Below are 14932 nucleotides of genomic sequence, written 5' to 3' on the forward strand. Positions count from 1 at the left end.
GAGAGACTACGTCGCAAGTTTTGATGAGAATGAGGTATCATTTTACTTAATCCACCTTATATTTTGAAGGACAGTTTACCAGTTGGCGCTCTGGAGATATGGAGTAATGTTTCTTTGTTTGTGTGATTTCCTTAGGAAACCCAGGGAACAAGGAAGACAGCTGGAAAGGTAGAAGGGCAGTCATCTATACGAAATATTAACAAGAGACCTTTAATAGAGAACTTTAGAGTAAGAGTACGACTGCGAATACGAGATTTGACTTCAAGTTTTAAGTGAAGAACTAAGAATAGATATATCCTAGCAAGCTTCATTTTACTCTTTACGAGCGACGAACTTAACGCAGTTGTTTTGAATGATGACAGCTAAGCTCCCTCGTGATTCCTAAAAGACGAGATCACCTTTGTTTTGAGGACTTGTGTTCGCCACAACGCTGTTCTCACAAAAACTCGTAGTAAAATGACGACGGCTATCTCGTTTTCCCGCTAAAATGACAGTGGTTCATTCACGCGCGCTCTTTGTGTATTGGAAAAACTCGTAGTCGAACTCATACTCGTCCTAGAATCTTAAAGGTCCCTAATAAGTTAAATAAGAGTACGTGCCTGGCCTTCGAATGGAAGCCAGGCTGTAGTTGACCTCAGTGCTTTCTAAATGAAAGTGAAAACTAGCTGACATAAGAGCAGCATGATTTTCATGTAAACCGCACTCAAGTTTGTAGAAAAACAGAGTGAACTTCAGCCTCGTTTCTATCCAAAGGCCAGGTCACTGAGCACACAACCGTAAAATTGGCTATTGTGTTACTCTTTGTCAAAGAGCGGAGAACTTTATTCTCTGGATATATCTCATTCACTTTTCGGCAGAAGAAATAAACATTTCCGTGTAACCTCAGCAATCTTACATACAACGATAGTAACGACATTGCGTACGCAGCTAAGTCTAGGAATGTGCAAGAATGCGACGTCAACTGCAGGGCCTCTCCTCATTCCGCCCGTAGAGACCCTGGGAACGAGTTTGTAAAGGAATCTTACTTTGAACGACCTTGAGCGCATTTTTTACGCTTGATAGGGACTTTCTCAGTGAATAATGTTATCCGCTCTTTGAGCAACTGGGGTTCGGCCTTTTTAATGAAATACTTCCTAGCAACTGCGAAAAAGCTCAGAGATATAACCTTGGCTAACAAACAAAACTTGTAAAGTTGTCCAAGGTAGTAAAACCCTTTCTTTAAGATAAATACTGTTTTCAGCCATTTCCGACTCAATGTCCATGAGTAAAATTCATTATTCTACTGTAAGTCAAATTTCTCAGTTCATTTAAACGCTGAGATAATAGGGAAACTATCTCTGTTCTTTTCAAGGTTGTTGTTGTGCCTTGGGATTACCGTATTCCAAAGATACGGATCAGTACACGGCAAGTTGACAGCTTGCGAGATCAAAGGCAAGTACAAAGATAATTTAAGGCCCTATCCGCACTAATGCGTATACTTTTTATGCCTTTTCGCTCATTGTCCACTAAAACGCCTGAAAATGCCAATGAAAACCTAGACTTTTGAGAACGGTTTTAAAAGTGGAGACTTTTGAAAAGTCTTCGTTTCTGGTGTGGACAGGTGAAAACGGGGACGTAAAAAGCGTCGCATGCTGTCGGTTCCAGTCCAAATCGGAGGATCTATCCAAGATGGCGGATGGTTTTGTGATGTTAACACATGCGCATCCCAGGTCCTAGTCGTTTTCATCGTTTTCGAGCGTTTAATCGTGGATAGGTGAAAACGATTACGAAAACGCTAGTGTGGATGAAAATATTTTGCTTCGTTTTTGCCGGAATGAAAACGGACACTAGTGTGGATGGGCCTAAGGGTATTCCTATGCATATCGATTAATCGGCCCGATTTGGCCCAATTGGACGCGGACTAAAAGTTGGCCGGGTTTATTAAATTCAATGGCAGTACTGAAGATTTGCTTTTTAACCCGCGCAACACCAACACAATAAGAAATCGGCGGTCAAATTGAAGCGTGTATTTTGGCCCATACGATTAAACATGGTAACCGGGCCGATAAATCGGTGGGTGTTAGCCCTTTAACCCCTAACGTCAAAGAACAAATTCTCCTATGTTGTCGCCATACTTTTCTTGTAGAGGTACTGGGGAGAAGCTATTAAAGTATCAAGGAAATTCACCTTGGGTGATCATATCCTTAATTCTCATGACCTCAGGGGTTGGATAAGCATTGATATTACAAGGAGAAATTTGATGCTGATCACTGTTAGGGCTTAAAGGGTTAATAAACCATATTCGTATTCTCGGTATTGAAGTGTAGTTGTAGTTTATTATCGAGAATACGAATACGGTCTACTAGCCTTCACACGCTAATCTCCTTCCTCCTTAGCCAAAAGCTAAGGGCCTTATTAAAACCAGGAATGAGCATGAGTGACCTGTAATGGTGCCGGAATGACACCGTAATTAAACGGACTGATACCAGAATGACCAGGGAATTCCTTTTCATCCCAGTGCATTTCGTTGTGGTGTTTAGTAACGCCCGTTGAAGGATCACGCCTCGAAAATTCATCCACAAACTTAAACCCAGAACTTAACCTTGTACAGAAAACTAACAATACTAACAGGCTTTCATAAATCTCATAGGTAGACTGCAAAGAAATCCTCCCTGACGAATACCGTTCCCTTCAACTGAAAAATAACTTCATGAATACCTTTGTTAGTTCAAATCGTGCCGATGTTATCACATTTAACAACATTCACCAAATTTGGCCAGCCCTTTCTCGGCAGCTATTGTAACAATCCTAATGTATTTAGGATTGTTCAAAATTGTTGATATTCCCTCTGGTCTGGAATAGTAATAGCTAATAAATAGTTTATTTTAGGTTTTAGATTGTTAGTTTGTTTGTTTGTTTGTTTGTTTAAGTTATTGTCACTGAAAAGTCCCCATGGGGAGTTGCAATAAATATGCTACTGTATAGACTGCTAAATCAGGGGTGGTAACTTTTAGGCGTTTAAAATAACCCGTGACTCTCATTCACTTTCCTACAGGATCGTAGTGAGGATTGATTTTTGGGAAGTGGATTCCATGTACCCTAGCGGTCATTTCGTTCGATCTCTGGGTCCCATTGGTAACCTAGAAACAGAGATACAGGCTCTGATGGTGGAACATTCCTTGGCGGCTCCTTCCTTCACTGAGGCCCAACTTAAGGAGCTTCCTAGTAACACACCTGAGAACCCCTGGGTGATGTCAGAGGAGGAGGTGGGAAAAAGGAGGGATTTGAGGTGAGCTCTGGATAGCGAATGGAAGTATCATGAAATGATTGGTAATTAGGGGCGTCTAAGACCTAGCTAAACCTACAACGAGTGTCATAAATCGTTCGACCACCCGCTTACTTTCCTCTTGTGCAATGTTGGATAGCGCAAAGAACACGACATCTTTTCCAACGCGTTTAAGTTTCTAAACAACATTGAATGCTGGGAAAGGGAGGAAGACGCGATCAAGGCGAAAGTGTAACAACATGTTTTCACTGGTACACATTGATTTACTTTTCTTTGTGGCTATTATCGTTTTCGCGTTCGGAGAACGCAATCCTAATTGCGCTTTGTTGCTTTGTGTCTTTCATGCAAAAAAAATTTAAAATATTTTGGTGTCGAGACTGCCGATTAGCCGCCTCCCACCCCAAAGATTCTTTCTTTCTTTTTTTTTTTTTTTTTTGCAGGGGCAGGGTAACGCATTCGCTAAGGCTTTGACTAGTGTCACGCTTGCATTTGTGTCAAAAAGGTCGTATGTGTCGTCGGCGTCGACCGCACCCGCCTAACCTCTGTTTCCTACTAGTATTGTCAATAAAGCTCTGCAAAGTCAATTTAAACAAATTTTGTTTTCTTTGTTTTTCTGTTGATATTGCCCCGTGTCCCGTGATGCGTGTTTTCCTATTCGCGTGATACCTTGGGATCTAAGAAAACAAATGTTGTTGTACTCCGGCAAAGCACCTGTTTGGTATTGTTTACTTGTCTTTTTCAGAAAGTCGCACTTAATCTTCAGCATTGATCCAAAAGGATGTGAGGATGTTGATGACACCTTGTCTGTCAGGTAAACGTTTCACTGTAGAAGTAATGGTCAAGTTTTATCGGAGACTACGTATTTTGCCTTAGTTTGAAGCCTCATACGCTTGTCTAACTGAATACAGTGTATAGCTGAGAATTATACTCCTTATCTACATGTCTAATGTGCGCGAGTCGCTTTACCGGTCATGATTAGTACGGAGCCCTAATCAAATACCACGCGACAAAACACGTTCTTGATAGAACAGGACTTTTCACAAGAATATTTGCGTTCTTAGTAACTATTTGATGTATTTATTTCTTTATTTGTCAATGGAGCCTACCCCTCAAATTTTAAGATTATTGGCTAGGGTCAGCGTTAGGTACAAATATTTTAATAACATCGATTAGGATTAATGAGCAGTTTCATGATATATACTGCTTATCTGTTGCTTGAAAGACTCTGGAGAACAGGGATTACTGAAAATCGAGGCAGTACGTAGACTGTTCTTCTGGATTATAGTTCTAGGGAAAAGGGAGCATTATTTCTGCGAGGTTCATTTCTACTCAGTTTTGGCAACCCCGGTACTTGTAACTAATTGCTTCCCTTCGGTTCGCAGTCTAGTTTTGCGACCCCTCAGGATACTAACTTTGAGATTGCGTTACCCTGTCACACACTACAAGGATGAAAAAAGCAAGCACCTCTTTGGATGGACCCTCCCCGTATAGGCCCTTATATGGAATACCCCTTTGTCCCTTCCTCCAAATTCCTTAGGAGCACCGCTGTTAGGTTAGCGTATCTTTAGTGCATTACTTGGGCAACATTTGCGATTTTTGTCCTTATCTCTACTTGTTTTCCTGAAGGTGGTTAAAGCACGGGAAGATAGAGCTTGGAGTTCACATAGCAGATGTGTCTCATTTTGTTAAACCAGGCTCACTAACAGACGCTGAAGCTAGGTCCAGGTATTTACACACCGGTTTAATCTTGTGGCTATGGTATACCGTCAGCTAGGTTATGCTGAAACTCTCCTATGCTCCGGTCTGCCCATGCTGTGCCATAGGTGTGATATTGTTTATGACAAACTGGTCTCGCACCAGTGGATTTCCTATCAACTTAGTGCCAGAACCGTCATGGATATGCTCTCCGCTTTGTCGTTGGCAGTCGCATACGCACAACCGCGCCAAAGACAGAGCGTTTAAATAAATTTTTAACTAACAGATTTCGATAGTTGTTGACCTGTGTGTTACTTGACCTACCATTTTAATTTACTAATTCTACTACAAGAAGGGTGAATAAACCAATCTATCCATATCGATGTTGGGAATTCTAAATATCGTCAGTGGCTTCACGTCGGCCTAATGCAAAGTGTTAACCTCACTACTGGTTTCTAGTGCTTGCATTTATGGGTATGACGTTCGTTTGAAGGCAGTGCAAGAAATAACTGCGACAAACCGATTTTCCTGCCCGAAAAACTGGTTGTTGGTACAGTCGAATCTGTATTGAGCGACACGGTATCAAGGGGTCACCCTCTATTAAGCGATCAGTTGTCAAAGTCCCGAAAATTATTTCCCATAGTTTTTGTAATTTTGATATGTCAAGAGGTCACCTCTATTAAGCGGTCGCGGTCCCGGGCCACTTTAGTGGGAGGCTCTCACCACTGCACCACTACGCCATCCCTGCTCTCCTCGAGGTGATGAAAGTTACGTCGGAGTCTTGAGGTGTTAATTTTAATCGGCGAAAAACGCAAACAGATAATAATGTGTTCTTTCTTTAATAGATCTACTACAGTATATCTGGCTGATCGAAGATTTGACATGTTACCGGAAGTACTTAGCGCTGACCTGTGTTCATTAATTGGAGGCGTTGACAGGTAAATTTACTGAATCTCAAGTTTTGTGCTTAAACTTGTCAAACGACAGGTACCCTATTACATTAAGAAGACGACGTCTTCTTCATCGTCATCGTCATTGTGTCCAGTCATCATCATCATCATCATCATCATCATCATCATCATCATCATCATCATCATCATCACCATCATCATCATCAACACATGCAACAATAAAACATCAACAAACACGAAACGCGAAATAAGCATTATTTTGTTATCCAAGTTATAGAGTTGCTATATGGTGTGACTTGGTGTCCATGCACCACCTCTAGCAATAGCAAGAATGTTATTGACATTACAAGGAACTTACAAATGAAACGCCTCTCTTTCCTCAGTTAACTAGTTTTTTGGTTTTGTTTGTTTTTGTTTTGTTTTTTCTTTTGTGTATCTAGCTATCTTGTTACTTATAAGTGCAAACTGAAAGTAATAACCTCGCTACCGTAACTTTTCTGTCTGCAGATTTGCTGTAACTGTTCTTTGGATTTTGGACTCGGATTACAATGTTCTCAAGACCTGGTTTGGCCGAACTGTTATTCGCTCTTCATACAAGTTATTCTATGAGGTGCGGTGTTCCGTTGTCATTTGGGTGAGAGTATCCCTTAAAATTGACAGTACACTGTAAGTAACTCTTTCTTGTTCAATTTCAAAAGGCCGCACAAGCCATTGCCGACGGAGAGACCAAAGAAGAGGATCTGATTAAAGACATTCCTGAATTGCAGAATGTTGAACCAAAACTAGCATACAAAAGGTTTGCGTACTTCTTGTAATATAGTGGTAACTCACTGAGTGGCTTCCTTTAGTTATGCCTTACACTAATATATGTGGAATTCGACTCAAATCAAACCACTAAAAGGTAGGTACCCCTTTAGGCGGCCAGCTCTCTGAGTTCCACGAGTAGGCCAGTTTTGACATATATCGCTGAAACAAACGATCGAAGCACAACAACGCAATGGTCTTCGTTTTAATATTGTCTCATGATCCTTCCTGAAAATGGAAAGTGACCAAAGTTCGCTTTGCGTTTGCAAAAGAAACGTTTCAGTTTCGTTCTTTTGATGCTCAATTTACGTAGTAAATCTAATTGAAGCGGGGAAAGCCCAAATTCACGACTTACTGATGTCGGGGTTTTGTTTATTGCTGTAATAATATTATCAGTCTCCCAAAATATCAATCCTGACAAACTTCAATCCGAAACCAATAACTGGTGTAAATTCACGATTTACATCCACCGGTGTCGCTGAAGACTACACAAAAGCCGGTGGCCCAAAGTCCAATTTATGCGCCTCATTTTGAGTCAAGCCCCAGGAAAATACAAAAATTGTTGTGAATCAACACAATAACCAAATAAACAAGAAGTAATATGTGTTTATTTCGAGAGGTTAACGGCCTAGGGTAGCTAGCATCCGTCTGTCTCGAAAGGCAGAGTGTACATTCTATTTCAATCTATATAACTTAATAAGAATGTGAGCCTTTCATGGATTGCAATGCATTTTCTCTTCTTCGTTATGTTTGTTTGAATTTCTGTTTATTTATTTTTCCATTAATTTTGCTACGGTGATTTAAAGGTTGTCTGAAATTCGTAAATCAGTGGCTAAACTTATGGACATCGCAAGAGCGATCAAGGGAAGAAGAACTGTTCATGGTAAGTCCCTGGAACGGATATGAGTGTGCTTTAAACAAGAAGTTCCGCTATGAAAGGGCAAGCCTCTCCTTTATCTCACACCTTTGTGGGCGTGAGATTCAAAGTTTGACGCTGTTTAGTCGTATCAAGTTGTTGACTCAAGCGTCCTCAGAAAAAATATGCCTCAAAATTTCATAATATCACCACAGCGATATCAGTTCTAATTTGTTTAACAGCGTTTATTCTGACAACTAAGCCAATTTTATGAGTAGAGGCCGTTGAGAAAGACCCATGTTGTTTACCAGTTGCTTAATAGGCCATTTTACAGTTGTGTGCTTAGTGATCTGGTCTTGAATTGGAAGCGAGGCTGGGATCGACCGTGTTTTGATACAGACCTCGCTGCTTTTCATATTTAAATGCAAACTAGTTAGCATAAGAACAGTATGATCTACATAGGAAAAGCAGTGAGGTTTGTATCAAAACAAGGTCAACCCCAGCCTCGCTTCTAATTTAAGACCAGGTCACTAAGCACACAACTGTAAAACGGCCTACTACGCTCTGATGGTTAAATGTCAACTGAAGGTGAGAATGGCCAGGCCAAGCCCCTTTTATACTGGAACTTCCGACCTGTTTAAATCCTTGTCGTTTCTGAAAAAGAAAAGCATCTGTGTTGCAGTTTAAATCTTATACGAAGAATTTGAACATTTGAATTGTTGTGTAGGTGCCTTGGAACTAGAAGGTGTCGAAGTTCAGGTGCAACTTGGCGACAAAAAAGACATAAAGGATTTAATCCCGAAAAAGGTAAAGTGATATTGGCCAAATGTGGTACTTGTGTGCCTTGAGAACCTTTTTTTTTTATTTCTTCGAATGATGATGCTTGAGTGAGAAAGAGTATGCTGGACTCAACGGTATTTTTATCAGTTTCTAAACCATTCTTCTTTTTTGTAGTTGAAGCGCTTAACACTTTAGCTACCAGCTTATAAGAGAGTGGATCATAGTCGTTTTACAGTTGAAACGAAAACCAAACTGGAACAGACGAAATGATCTTCTAAAACCGAGTTCTTAAGTCTGTCCTGATGTAGGGGAGGCAGTAAGGCAGTCAAAATTACTTTTAACAGAACAGTTACTGGCCCAAAAAAAAAGACAAGAAAAATTTGCCTAAAGAATGTTGTTCCAAATGTGGTATTCAACTTGGAATTGTTAATGACTAAACCAAAGTGGAGGCGGGGTGATGTAGAAGTTTTCACATAGGACATTTGATCGTGAGGAGGATGAAGAGGGTGTGGCTAGAGACTAGGCTAGTCTGTCTTCGCACTGCCGTATTGCTTCTTTTGTCAAGGAAACTTAGCTCCACGTTGCCTCACTCCACGTAGCAAAGTGATCACTCCAGTTGCTCAATCATAACATTGCACACATACACCAGTGAGCCATCTGAACTTAAAGCAAGTATTTGGAACTGGCGCTAACCGCGGCAAAGCGCGTGCGAGCAAGTCAAAGTTGGCTTTGGTTGAACTTCTGATTGGTTAGGTAATGGTACGAGAAGTTAAACCAATCACAGAGCGAAGCAGCTGCAAAGCATGGCAAACGCGAATTGTATTCGACCCTCATTTGAAAACCACTCTGAAGTGCTCAGGACCACTAGTGCTACAATCCAGGAATAAAATTGTGCCTGTCTCAATGCCCGTCACTTTAATATCACAGTCAGAATATTTTTGTAATAATTTTTTTGGTAGTTTAACTTGGCTCTATTTTACTCTTTATTTTAAACGCGTCAAAAAGGTGAGCAATTGTAATCGCTGACGCAGTCCTTATTCTAAAATGCAGTCTTTCTTTCAGCCTTTAGAAATTCACGAAACTGTTGCAGAGTGTATGATATTCGCGAATAACTGGGTGGCTAAGAAAATTGCAGAGGCGTTTCCTAATTCAGCCTTGGTAAGATTCTTCTGTAATCCTTTCCGCTATTAGCACACCTCCTTTTGTTCTCAACACATGTTAAAAAGATAGTCCATCATGATCAATTATTTCTTCCAGTTGCGTCATCATCCGTTACCAAGGAAACAACACTTCACAAACCTCATGCATTGTGCTGCCTCCAAAGGATTTTCTGTTGACACAAGGTACAGTGAATGGTGTGGGTGGTGGAGTCGGGGAGATGGGAGGCACCATAGTGAGGGGCACTCTCACTACTAATTTTTCGCGGGTTCGAATACCAAACTTATCATCGCATTTATAAGGTCATTCTAGATATTCGCTTGTTAGGGCCTAGTATATACTCTTAGAGGGCCCAATGGATTATTGACTTTCTTGTACAGAACTTTTCATGTAACGACAGACTGGAGTGGTGTTAGTTAGTACTGTAGGATGTTCTTGGGAGTTACTTTAATTTAATGGGTAACATTTTGATTAAAGCTTACAAAAATGGGGGGATATAGAATTTGTAAAACTTGACCCTAGAACCATTACTTCAGATTTTTTAACAATTGGCGGTAATTTTTAGTCTCAGCCTTCTCGTGAAAATTTCAAAACTTTCAAAATAAGTTAAAAGTTGAATGTCATTTAAGGAACATTTGTCTGCATAAAATAGTTTTCGGGACCGGTCTGTTATTAACACTCTCGAAAAACGAACCCCTTCCCTTGACTTTCCTGCCCTAAATTTGTTGCCACTACTTTCTTTTTTTAGCTCAAATAAATCTCTGGCAGACTCGCTTGACGAATGTGTTGATCCAAAGGATCCTAACTTTAACAAGGTACTTTAAAAGTTGCATTATGCCTCATTCTCTTGTCACTTTTGTAAGAAGTAGTTGGCGAATTAGTCGCACTTGCTGAGCTTGTGAAGGTTGAGAATTTTTTCGTAGTTTATGGAATGTTTACTAATTGCTTACTACAATCTAAGAACTGGAAATCAAAACTCTCTCAACTGGGTAGGTTCTAGCACCAACTCAATCGCCTTTTTTCGTTGCCCACCCCCCCCCCCCCCCCTTCCTACAAACTGGTATTGTTATATAAAATAGTTTGACAACGATCAAATCGACCCCATTTTATTCTTTAGTTTTCCTTACTTATTTGCTTGTTTCTCGTTTATTTGCCCAACTGATGTAGTAACTCAGCATATTACATGAATTTGTTTTCTCCTGTGCAGATCATCCGTTCTCTCGCAACTCAGGCAATGTCGAATGCTCTTTACTTCTCTACCGGATCGCTATCGCATGAAAATTTCTTCCATTATGGACTTGCCTTGGATCGCTACACACATTTCACATCACCAATAAGAAGATACGCCGATGTTATTGTAGGTGTCTTTTGTTGTTGCCGTTGTTTGTGTTTGTTTGTTTTAATTTTCCATCTGTTTTCTGTTAAATTCTGAATGTAACCTAGCAACTGTAACAATTAAGCTACTATTCAGAGGTTCCTGACAGCTTCAAGAAGTTAAAAAATGAAACATTAACCGAAACCTTCATCTTGCTTAACGAATCAAACTATGATTCAGTACAAGCATGATATAAGTTAATTTAACAAGCTTTATTGTGGCTTTATTTTAAGGCCATAATCGTGCCAATAAATGCAAATAAATGAATCAACTGTTTATGCAGAAATGGAGAAAGAAGGTGGAAAAGAAATGAAGGGGATCGGTGAAATTTTTAAATGAGAAAAGTTCTTGGAAGCTTTCAAGCCTACATTAATTTTATGGAAGGTGTCAAAGTAGTTTTATAAAGTACTGTTGTTTAATATATAAAAATATAATACGTACTGAAGTTGCGGCCTTAAAAGCTAAGATCAACATGTCTCCAATGGAAACAGTTCCCTTAACAAATTTTGTTCGCTATGTTTGACGTGCTTGTGCAAATGTCATGCACCAAATTTGTTCAATTGCGGCGATCTGCAGTGTCGCACTGTAAAGTTACCCTTGTGATAATTCGGTGATTTGGGACCGCCCTTGCAATCACATTCCTCTTTTGTTTTCACAGAGTTTTGGGCAATAGTTTCCAGTCAATCACCGTGCATACTGTATCTTTCATATTTTGTAATTTGAAGTACCCTTTGTATTTTCCTTAGGTTCACAGACTCTTAATGGCTGCCGTCGAAAATACCAACGCTGCTCAGCTCCTAAGCAACAAAGAACTGCAAGAGACTTGTCACCATATTAACATTAAACACAGGGTAGGGATGCTTACATGTAAATTTGTTTTTCCAGCAGTGGCGTGCTCTATCAGGTTTAAAAATCCGAGTTGAAGTTGATTTAGTTTAGACCGCATGACAGGTGTTACGAGTTTTACTTTTACCGCAAAACCATAAGCGGTACAAAACTATCTCTGTATTAGGAGTCATCGTCCTTAAGCATTAATTATTTTCTGTTTTTTCAGAAATTAGCAAAGAAGTGTTAAAACCCCGCTGTATATTTATAATCATGTTACTAACTATACTGAGTCAGTGTTTCCACCAAAACATTTAACCCAGAATTAAAAAATATTTGAAAGAAAACAGAAGAAAAATGACTTGAAAGTATAATGTCCCGTTCTTTTCTTAAGGCCGCCCAGAATGCTCAGAAGGAATCCGTTGATCTTTTTCAAAGCATCTTTTTTCAAGATCTACCTGAAGATGATGAGAGGCGAATTTGTGACGCTGTCATTTTTAGTCTGAGAGCGAATGGCGTGCTCGTGTTTGTACCACGGTGAGTATTAAAGAGAAGCAGTCACTGTCAGGAAAATTTATATCAAGAATTTTGGCTGAGTGAGAGCTTGCTTAAGCCTGGTTTTCACTAGCGACGCAAGCACAAGCGCAAGCATAAGAATGCTTAATTCACCGGAAAACGGCCTTGAAGGATCAAAGTTTTTTTTGTTTTCTTATGCTTGTGCTTGCGTCGCGTCCGTTTTTACTTGACATAAAGCCCTTATGCTTGTGCTTGTGTTTGCGTCCATGCTTGCGTCGCTAGTGAAAACCAGGCTTTGCCATACACAATATTACTAAATGGTAAGAAACCCCGTAAAAACTAGGCATCCCCCCCCCCCCCCCTTCTTCCTCTACTCAAAAAAGCAACGTGCTCTTTTCAGAGATATTTCTATAGTGTTAGCACTACAACACCAGCTCTACCTACTTGTTTCTTGTTTTCATTTTTCTTTTTTCTTTTCTTTTTTTTTTTTTTCAATAAAAAAACTCGGCACTCAGCAAGATTGCTGATTTTGTAAACATAATGCCGTAATCGCCGAAAAGAACTTCGAATGGCCAATTTTCCCAAACCTTTTTGGCGACTACTGTTGCTAGGTTTCTTGAAGCGTGAGTTACTACGTGAAATTTAAAGGGTAAGAAGTGTAATTATGCTCGCTTGCTAGATTCTCTGCCTGTTTTTCAGTTACGGGTTCAAAGGTCCGGTCTATCTCAAGGACAAATCAGGACAAGTAGTGACACCTCATGTGAACGAGGATTCTGTTGTTTTTGGCCCAGGTAGGGTTTTGAAGTATTATATGGGTCAACAAGAGAGACAAAAACTCAGTAGGCCTGCACCTTTCAATAGCGCTATTTTCACTGGACCCAGGTAACCTGCAGCTGCTTTATTTATTTATTTGTTTATTTATTTATTTATTTATTTATTTATTTATTTATTTATTTATTTATTATTTTATTTATTTATTTATTTTTAGATTTGGGAGGATTATTCTGTTGTTCGTTCTTCTGTCCTCTCGACCAACCATGTAATAGTTATGGCAAAAGTAATCTTTATTCTATCGATAAATGACGTTTCGAAAGTTGCAAACATAAACAAATTAACTAGACGTTGTAGGACCTTGCAAACAGTGTAGGTCGCCCCCAGAAACTGTGAGACCCTGTAAATGTAATATTATTAATCGTTTAATAAGGAGACTTATAAGAAGCACTTAAAACTTAAACAAAGTCCTCACAACTGTGTCTATTTCTTGATTAGAGGTTTCAAAAGTTTGTCTATTTTTCGTTGACACTATACAAATGTGTCTTTAATGTTTGCATTCAACGGTATTCTCAAACGAGAAAAGGGATTATGAATAAACTGGTATGAACAGGTTGAGTTCGAGTTGAATGATGTCCGTGTCGCATGCAAAAACGGGCACACAAGTATTGCGGTACTAGCGCAAGTGAATACTGAATGCTATCCACTTGGTCCCATAATCCCACTTCTAGAATATACCTTGAACACAGGGAACCCAGTGAATGCCAACGTCGGGTTTGTTTTTCTTATTTGTTTATTTATTTATTTATTTTTTTATTTGTTTATTTATTTATTCGTGAAGCCTCATGCCTCTTGCAGGGAGGTTACTAAAAAGATGTGTATAATTTGATGTCCATAGGAATGCTTGTTCGTCATGAGTATAAGGTGACTGTCAAGAATGCCGCTGGATCCTTTGATTTCCAACTGTTTGATCACATCCAGGTATACTTTAGACTCTCGACTCTCACTTTGCGCACCCAGATAGGTTTTTAATCAGAATAAAACTGCCCGCAGTCTACTTTTGCTTTAACTAGTTTGCAAAATTGTTATAGTTTAGGAACAGCTATTTTGGGGTTGGATTAAGATACTAACCTGCGCTCCGGCATCCAGGTTTTCTCAAGCTCCAGTTTATATTATAATCTTCCATTAAGACGTCTTTTTTAGAAATTTTATTTCGAAACCTTTTTCTCTCAAGGTACTAATATCTGTAAATAAATCCCGTGCGCACGCGCAGTCTTTAAAGCTGGAACTGTTGTCCTTGGAAACGAGACAAACTCCTGCACTTAGTGAAATGGATCCCCAAGATGATGTGTCTCATAAAATGAAGAGAAGTGAGCTTGTTAAGGTAACTAGTTGTGTTTGATTTTGGCAACATTTGATCTTTTACCTTTATTCGTTTTGATTGGGACTAATAGCGTGACTTTATTGCGGTAAGGTAAAACGTACATGTTTTGCAATTTTCGAGCAAATGTGGTCAGGCTAGATCCATGCAGCTCTCCTAAATAAACAACCTCGTTCCCAGGATCTCTCTTCTTCCCGCCCCAGCGAGAGAGAGAGAGAGACCCTGGGTGAAGCTGGTCACGTGACAGCACACGACAAACTTCTCCCCAGTAGGGGTACACTCACTCAATTATTTTATTCGCAAGAGCCGACAGAGATTTTCAAGCGGGTGCGATTTTATAAGCAAGTGAAATGCGAGAGATTTGGCGCAGTTTCATGTCTTCTGCAAAAATCGTATATTAAGTACAATCTAGGGAATTTCAAACGTTCAATGAAGCAGAGGTTGATCATAAATTCTACAACCTGAATCGGAGTAATTTATCTACACTAGTTGGAACTGATTCCATGAATTCTACCAGAAATAGCATTTATTCAAGCTTAAACTGCGGTAATAAGTACATCTTTTGCTCTATAAAATGAAATGTAGTTCATAAAAA

At 39.6% G+C, this 14932-nt stretch overlaps 2 protein-coding genes across 2 annotated transcripts in view; both read left to right on the forward strand.

Annotated features, from left to right (window-relative positions):
- LOC146456102 (coiled-coil and C2 domain-containing protein 2A-like) overlaps positions 1 to 14932 on the forward strand; it is a 266183-nt gene that overhangs the window by 183374 nt on the left and 67877 nt on the right. The window lies entirely within an intron of this gene.
- LOC146456112 (DIS3-like exonuclease 1) overlaps positions 1 to 14932 on the forward strand; it is a 35415-nt gene that overhangs the window by 15132 nt on the left and 5351 nt on the right. The window contains exons 11-30 of the mRNA XM_085093487.1: positions 1 to 34; positions 136 to 168; positions 1352 to 1431; positions 3035 to 3268; positions 4008 to 4076; positions 4892 to 4990; positions 5806 to 5898; positions 6379 to 6481; positions 6570 to 6667; positions 7482 to 7558; positions 8259 to 8338; positions 9374 to 9469; positions 9569 to 9654; positions 10218 to 10284; positions 10677 to 10826; positions 11591 to 11695; positions 12064 to 12206; positions 12885 to 12976; positions 13855 to 13937; positions 14191 to 14340. The exon at positions 1 to 34 is cut by the window's left edge and continues 76 nt beyond it. Of these exons, the coding sequence (XP_084949613.1) occupies positions 1 to 34; positions 136 to 168; positions 1352 to 1431; positions 3035 to 3268; positions 4008 to 4076; positions 4892 to 4990; positions 5806 to 5898; positions 6379 to 6481; positions 6570 to 6667; positions 7482 to 7558; positions 8259 to 8338; positions 9374 to 9469; positions 9569 to 9654; positions 10218 to 10284; positions 10677 to 10826; positions 11591 to 11695; positions 12064 to 12206; positions 12885 to 12976; positions 13855 to 13937; positions 14191 to 14340 (1972 nt within the window). The remainder of the gene's footprint in view (positions 35 to 135; positions 169 to 1351; positions 1432 to 3034; positions 3269 to 4007; positions 4077 to 4891; positions 4991 to 5805; positions 5899 to 6378; positions 6482 to 6569; positions 6668 to 7481; positions 7559 to 8258; positions 8339 to 9373; positions 9470 to 9568; positions 9655 to 10217; positions 10285 to 10676; positions 10827 to 11590; positions 11696 to 12063; positions 12207 to 12884; positions 12977 to 13854; positions 13938 to 14190; positions 14341 to 14932) is intronic.

Source organism: Pavona decussata, unplaced genomic scaffold (assembly GCF_977016875.1).
Source record: "Pavona decussata unplaced genomic scaffold, jaPavDecu1.1 SCAFFOLD_260, whole genome shotgun sequence".
In the NCBI taxonomy this organism is placed as follows: domain Eukaryota; kingdom Metazoa; phylum Cnidaria; class Anthozoa; order Scleractinia; family Agariciidae; genus Pavona; species Pavona decussata.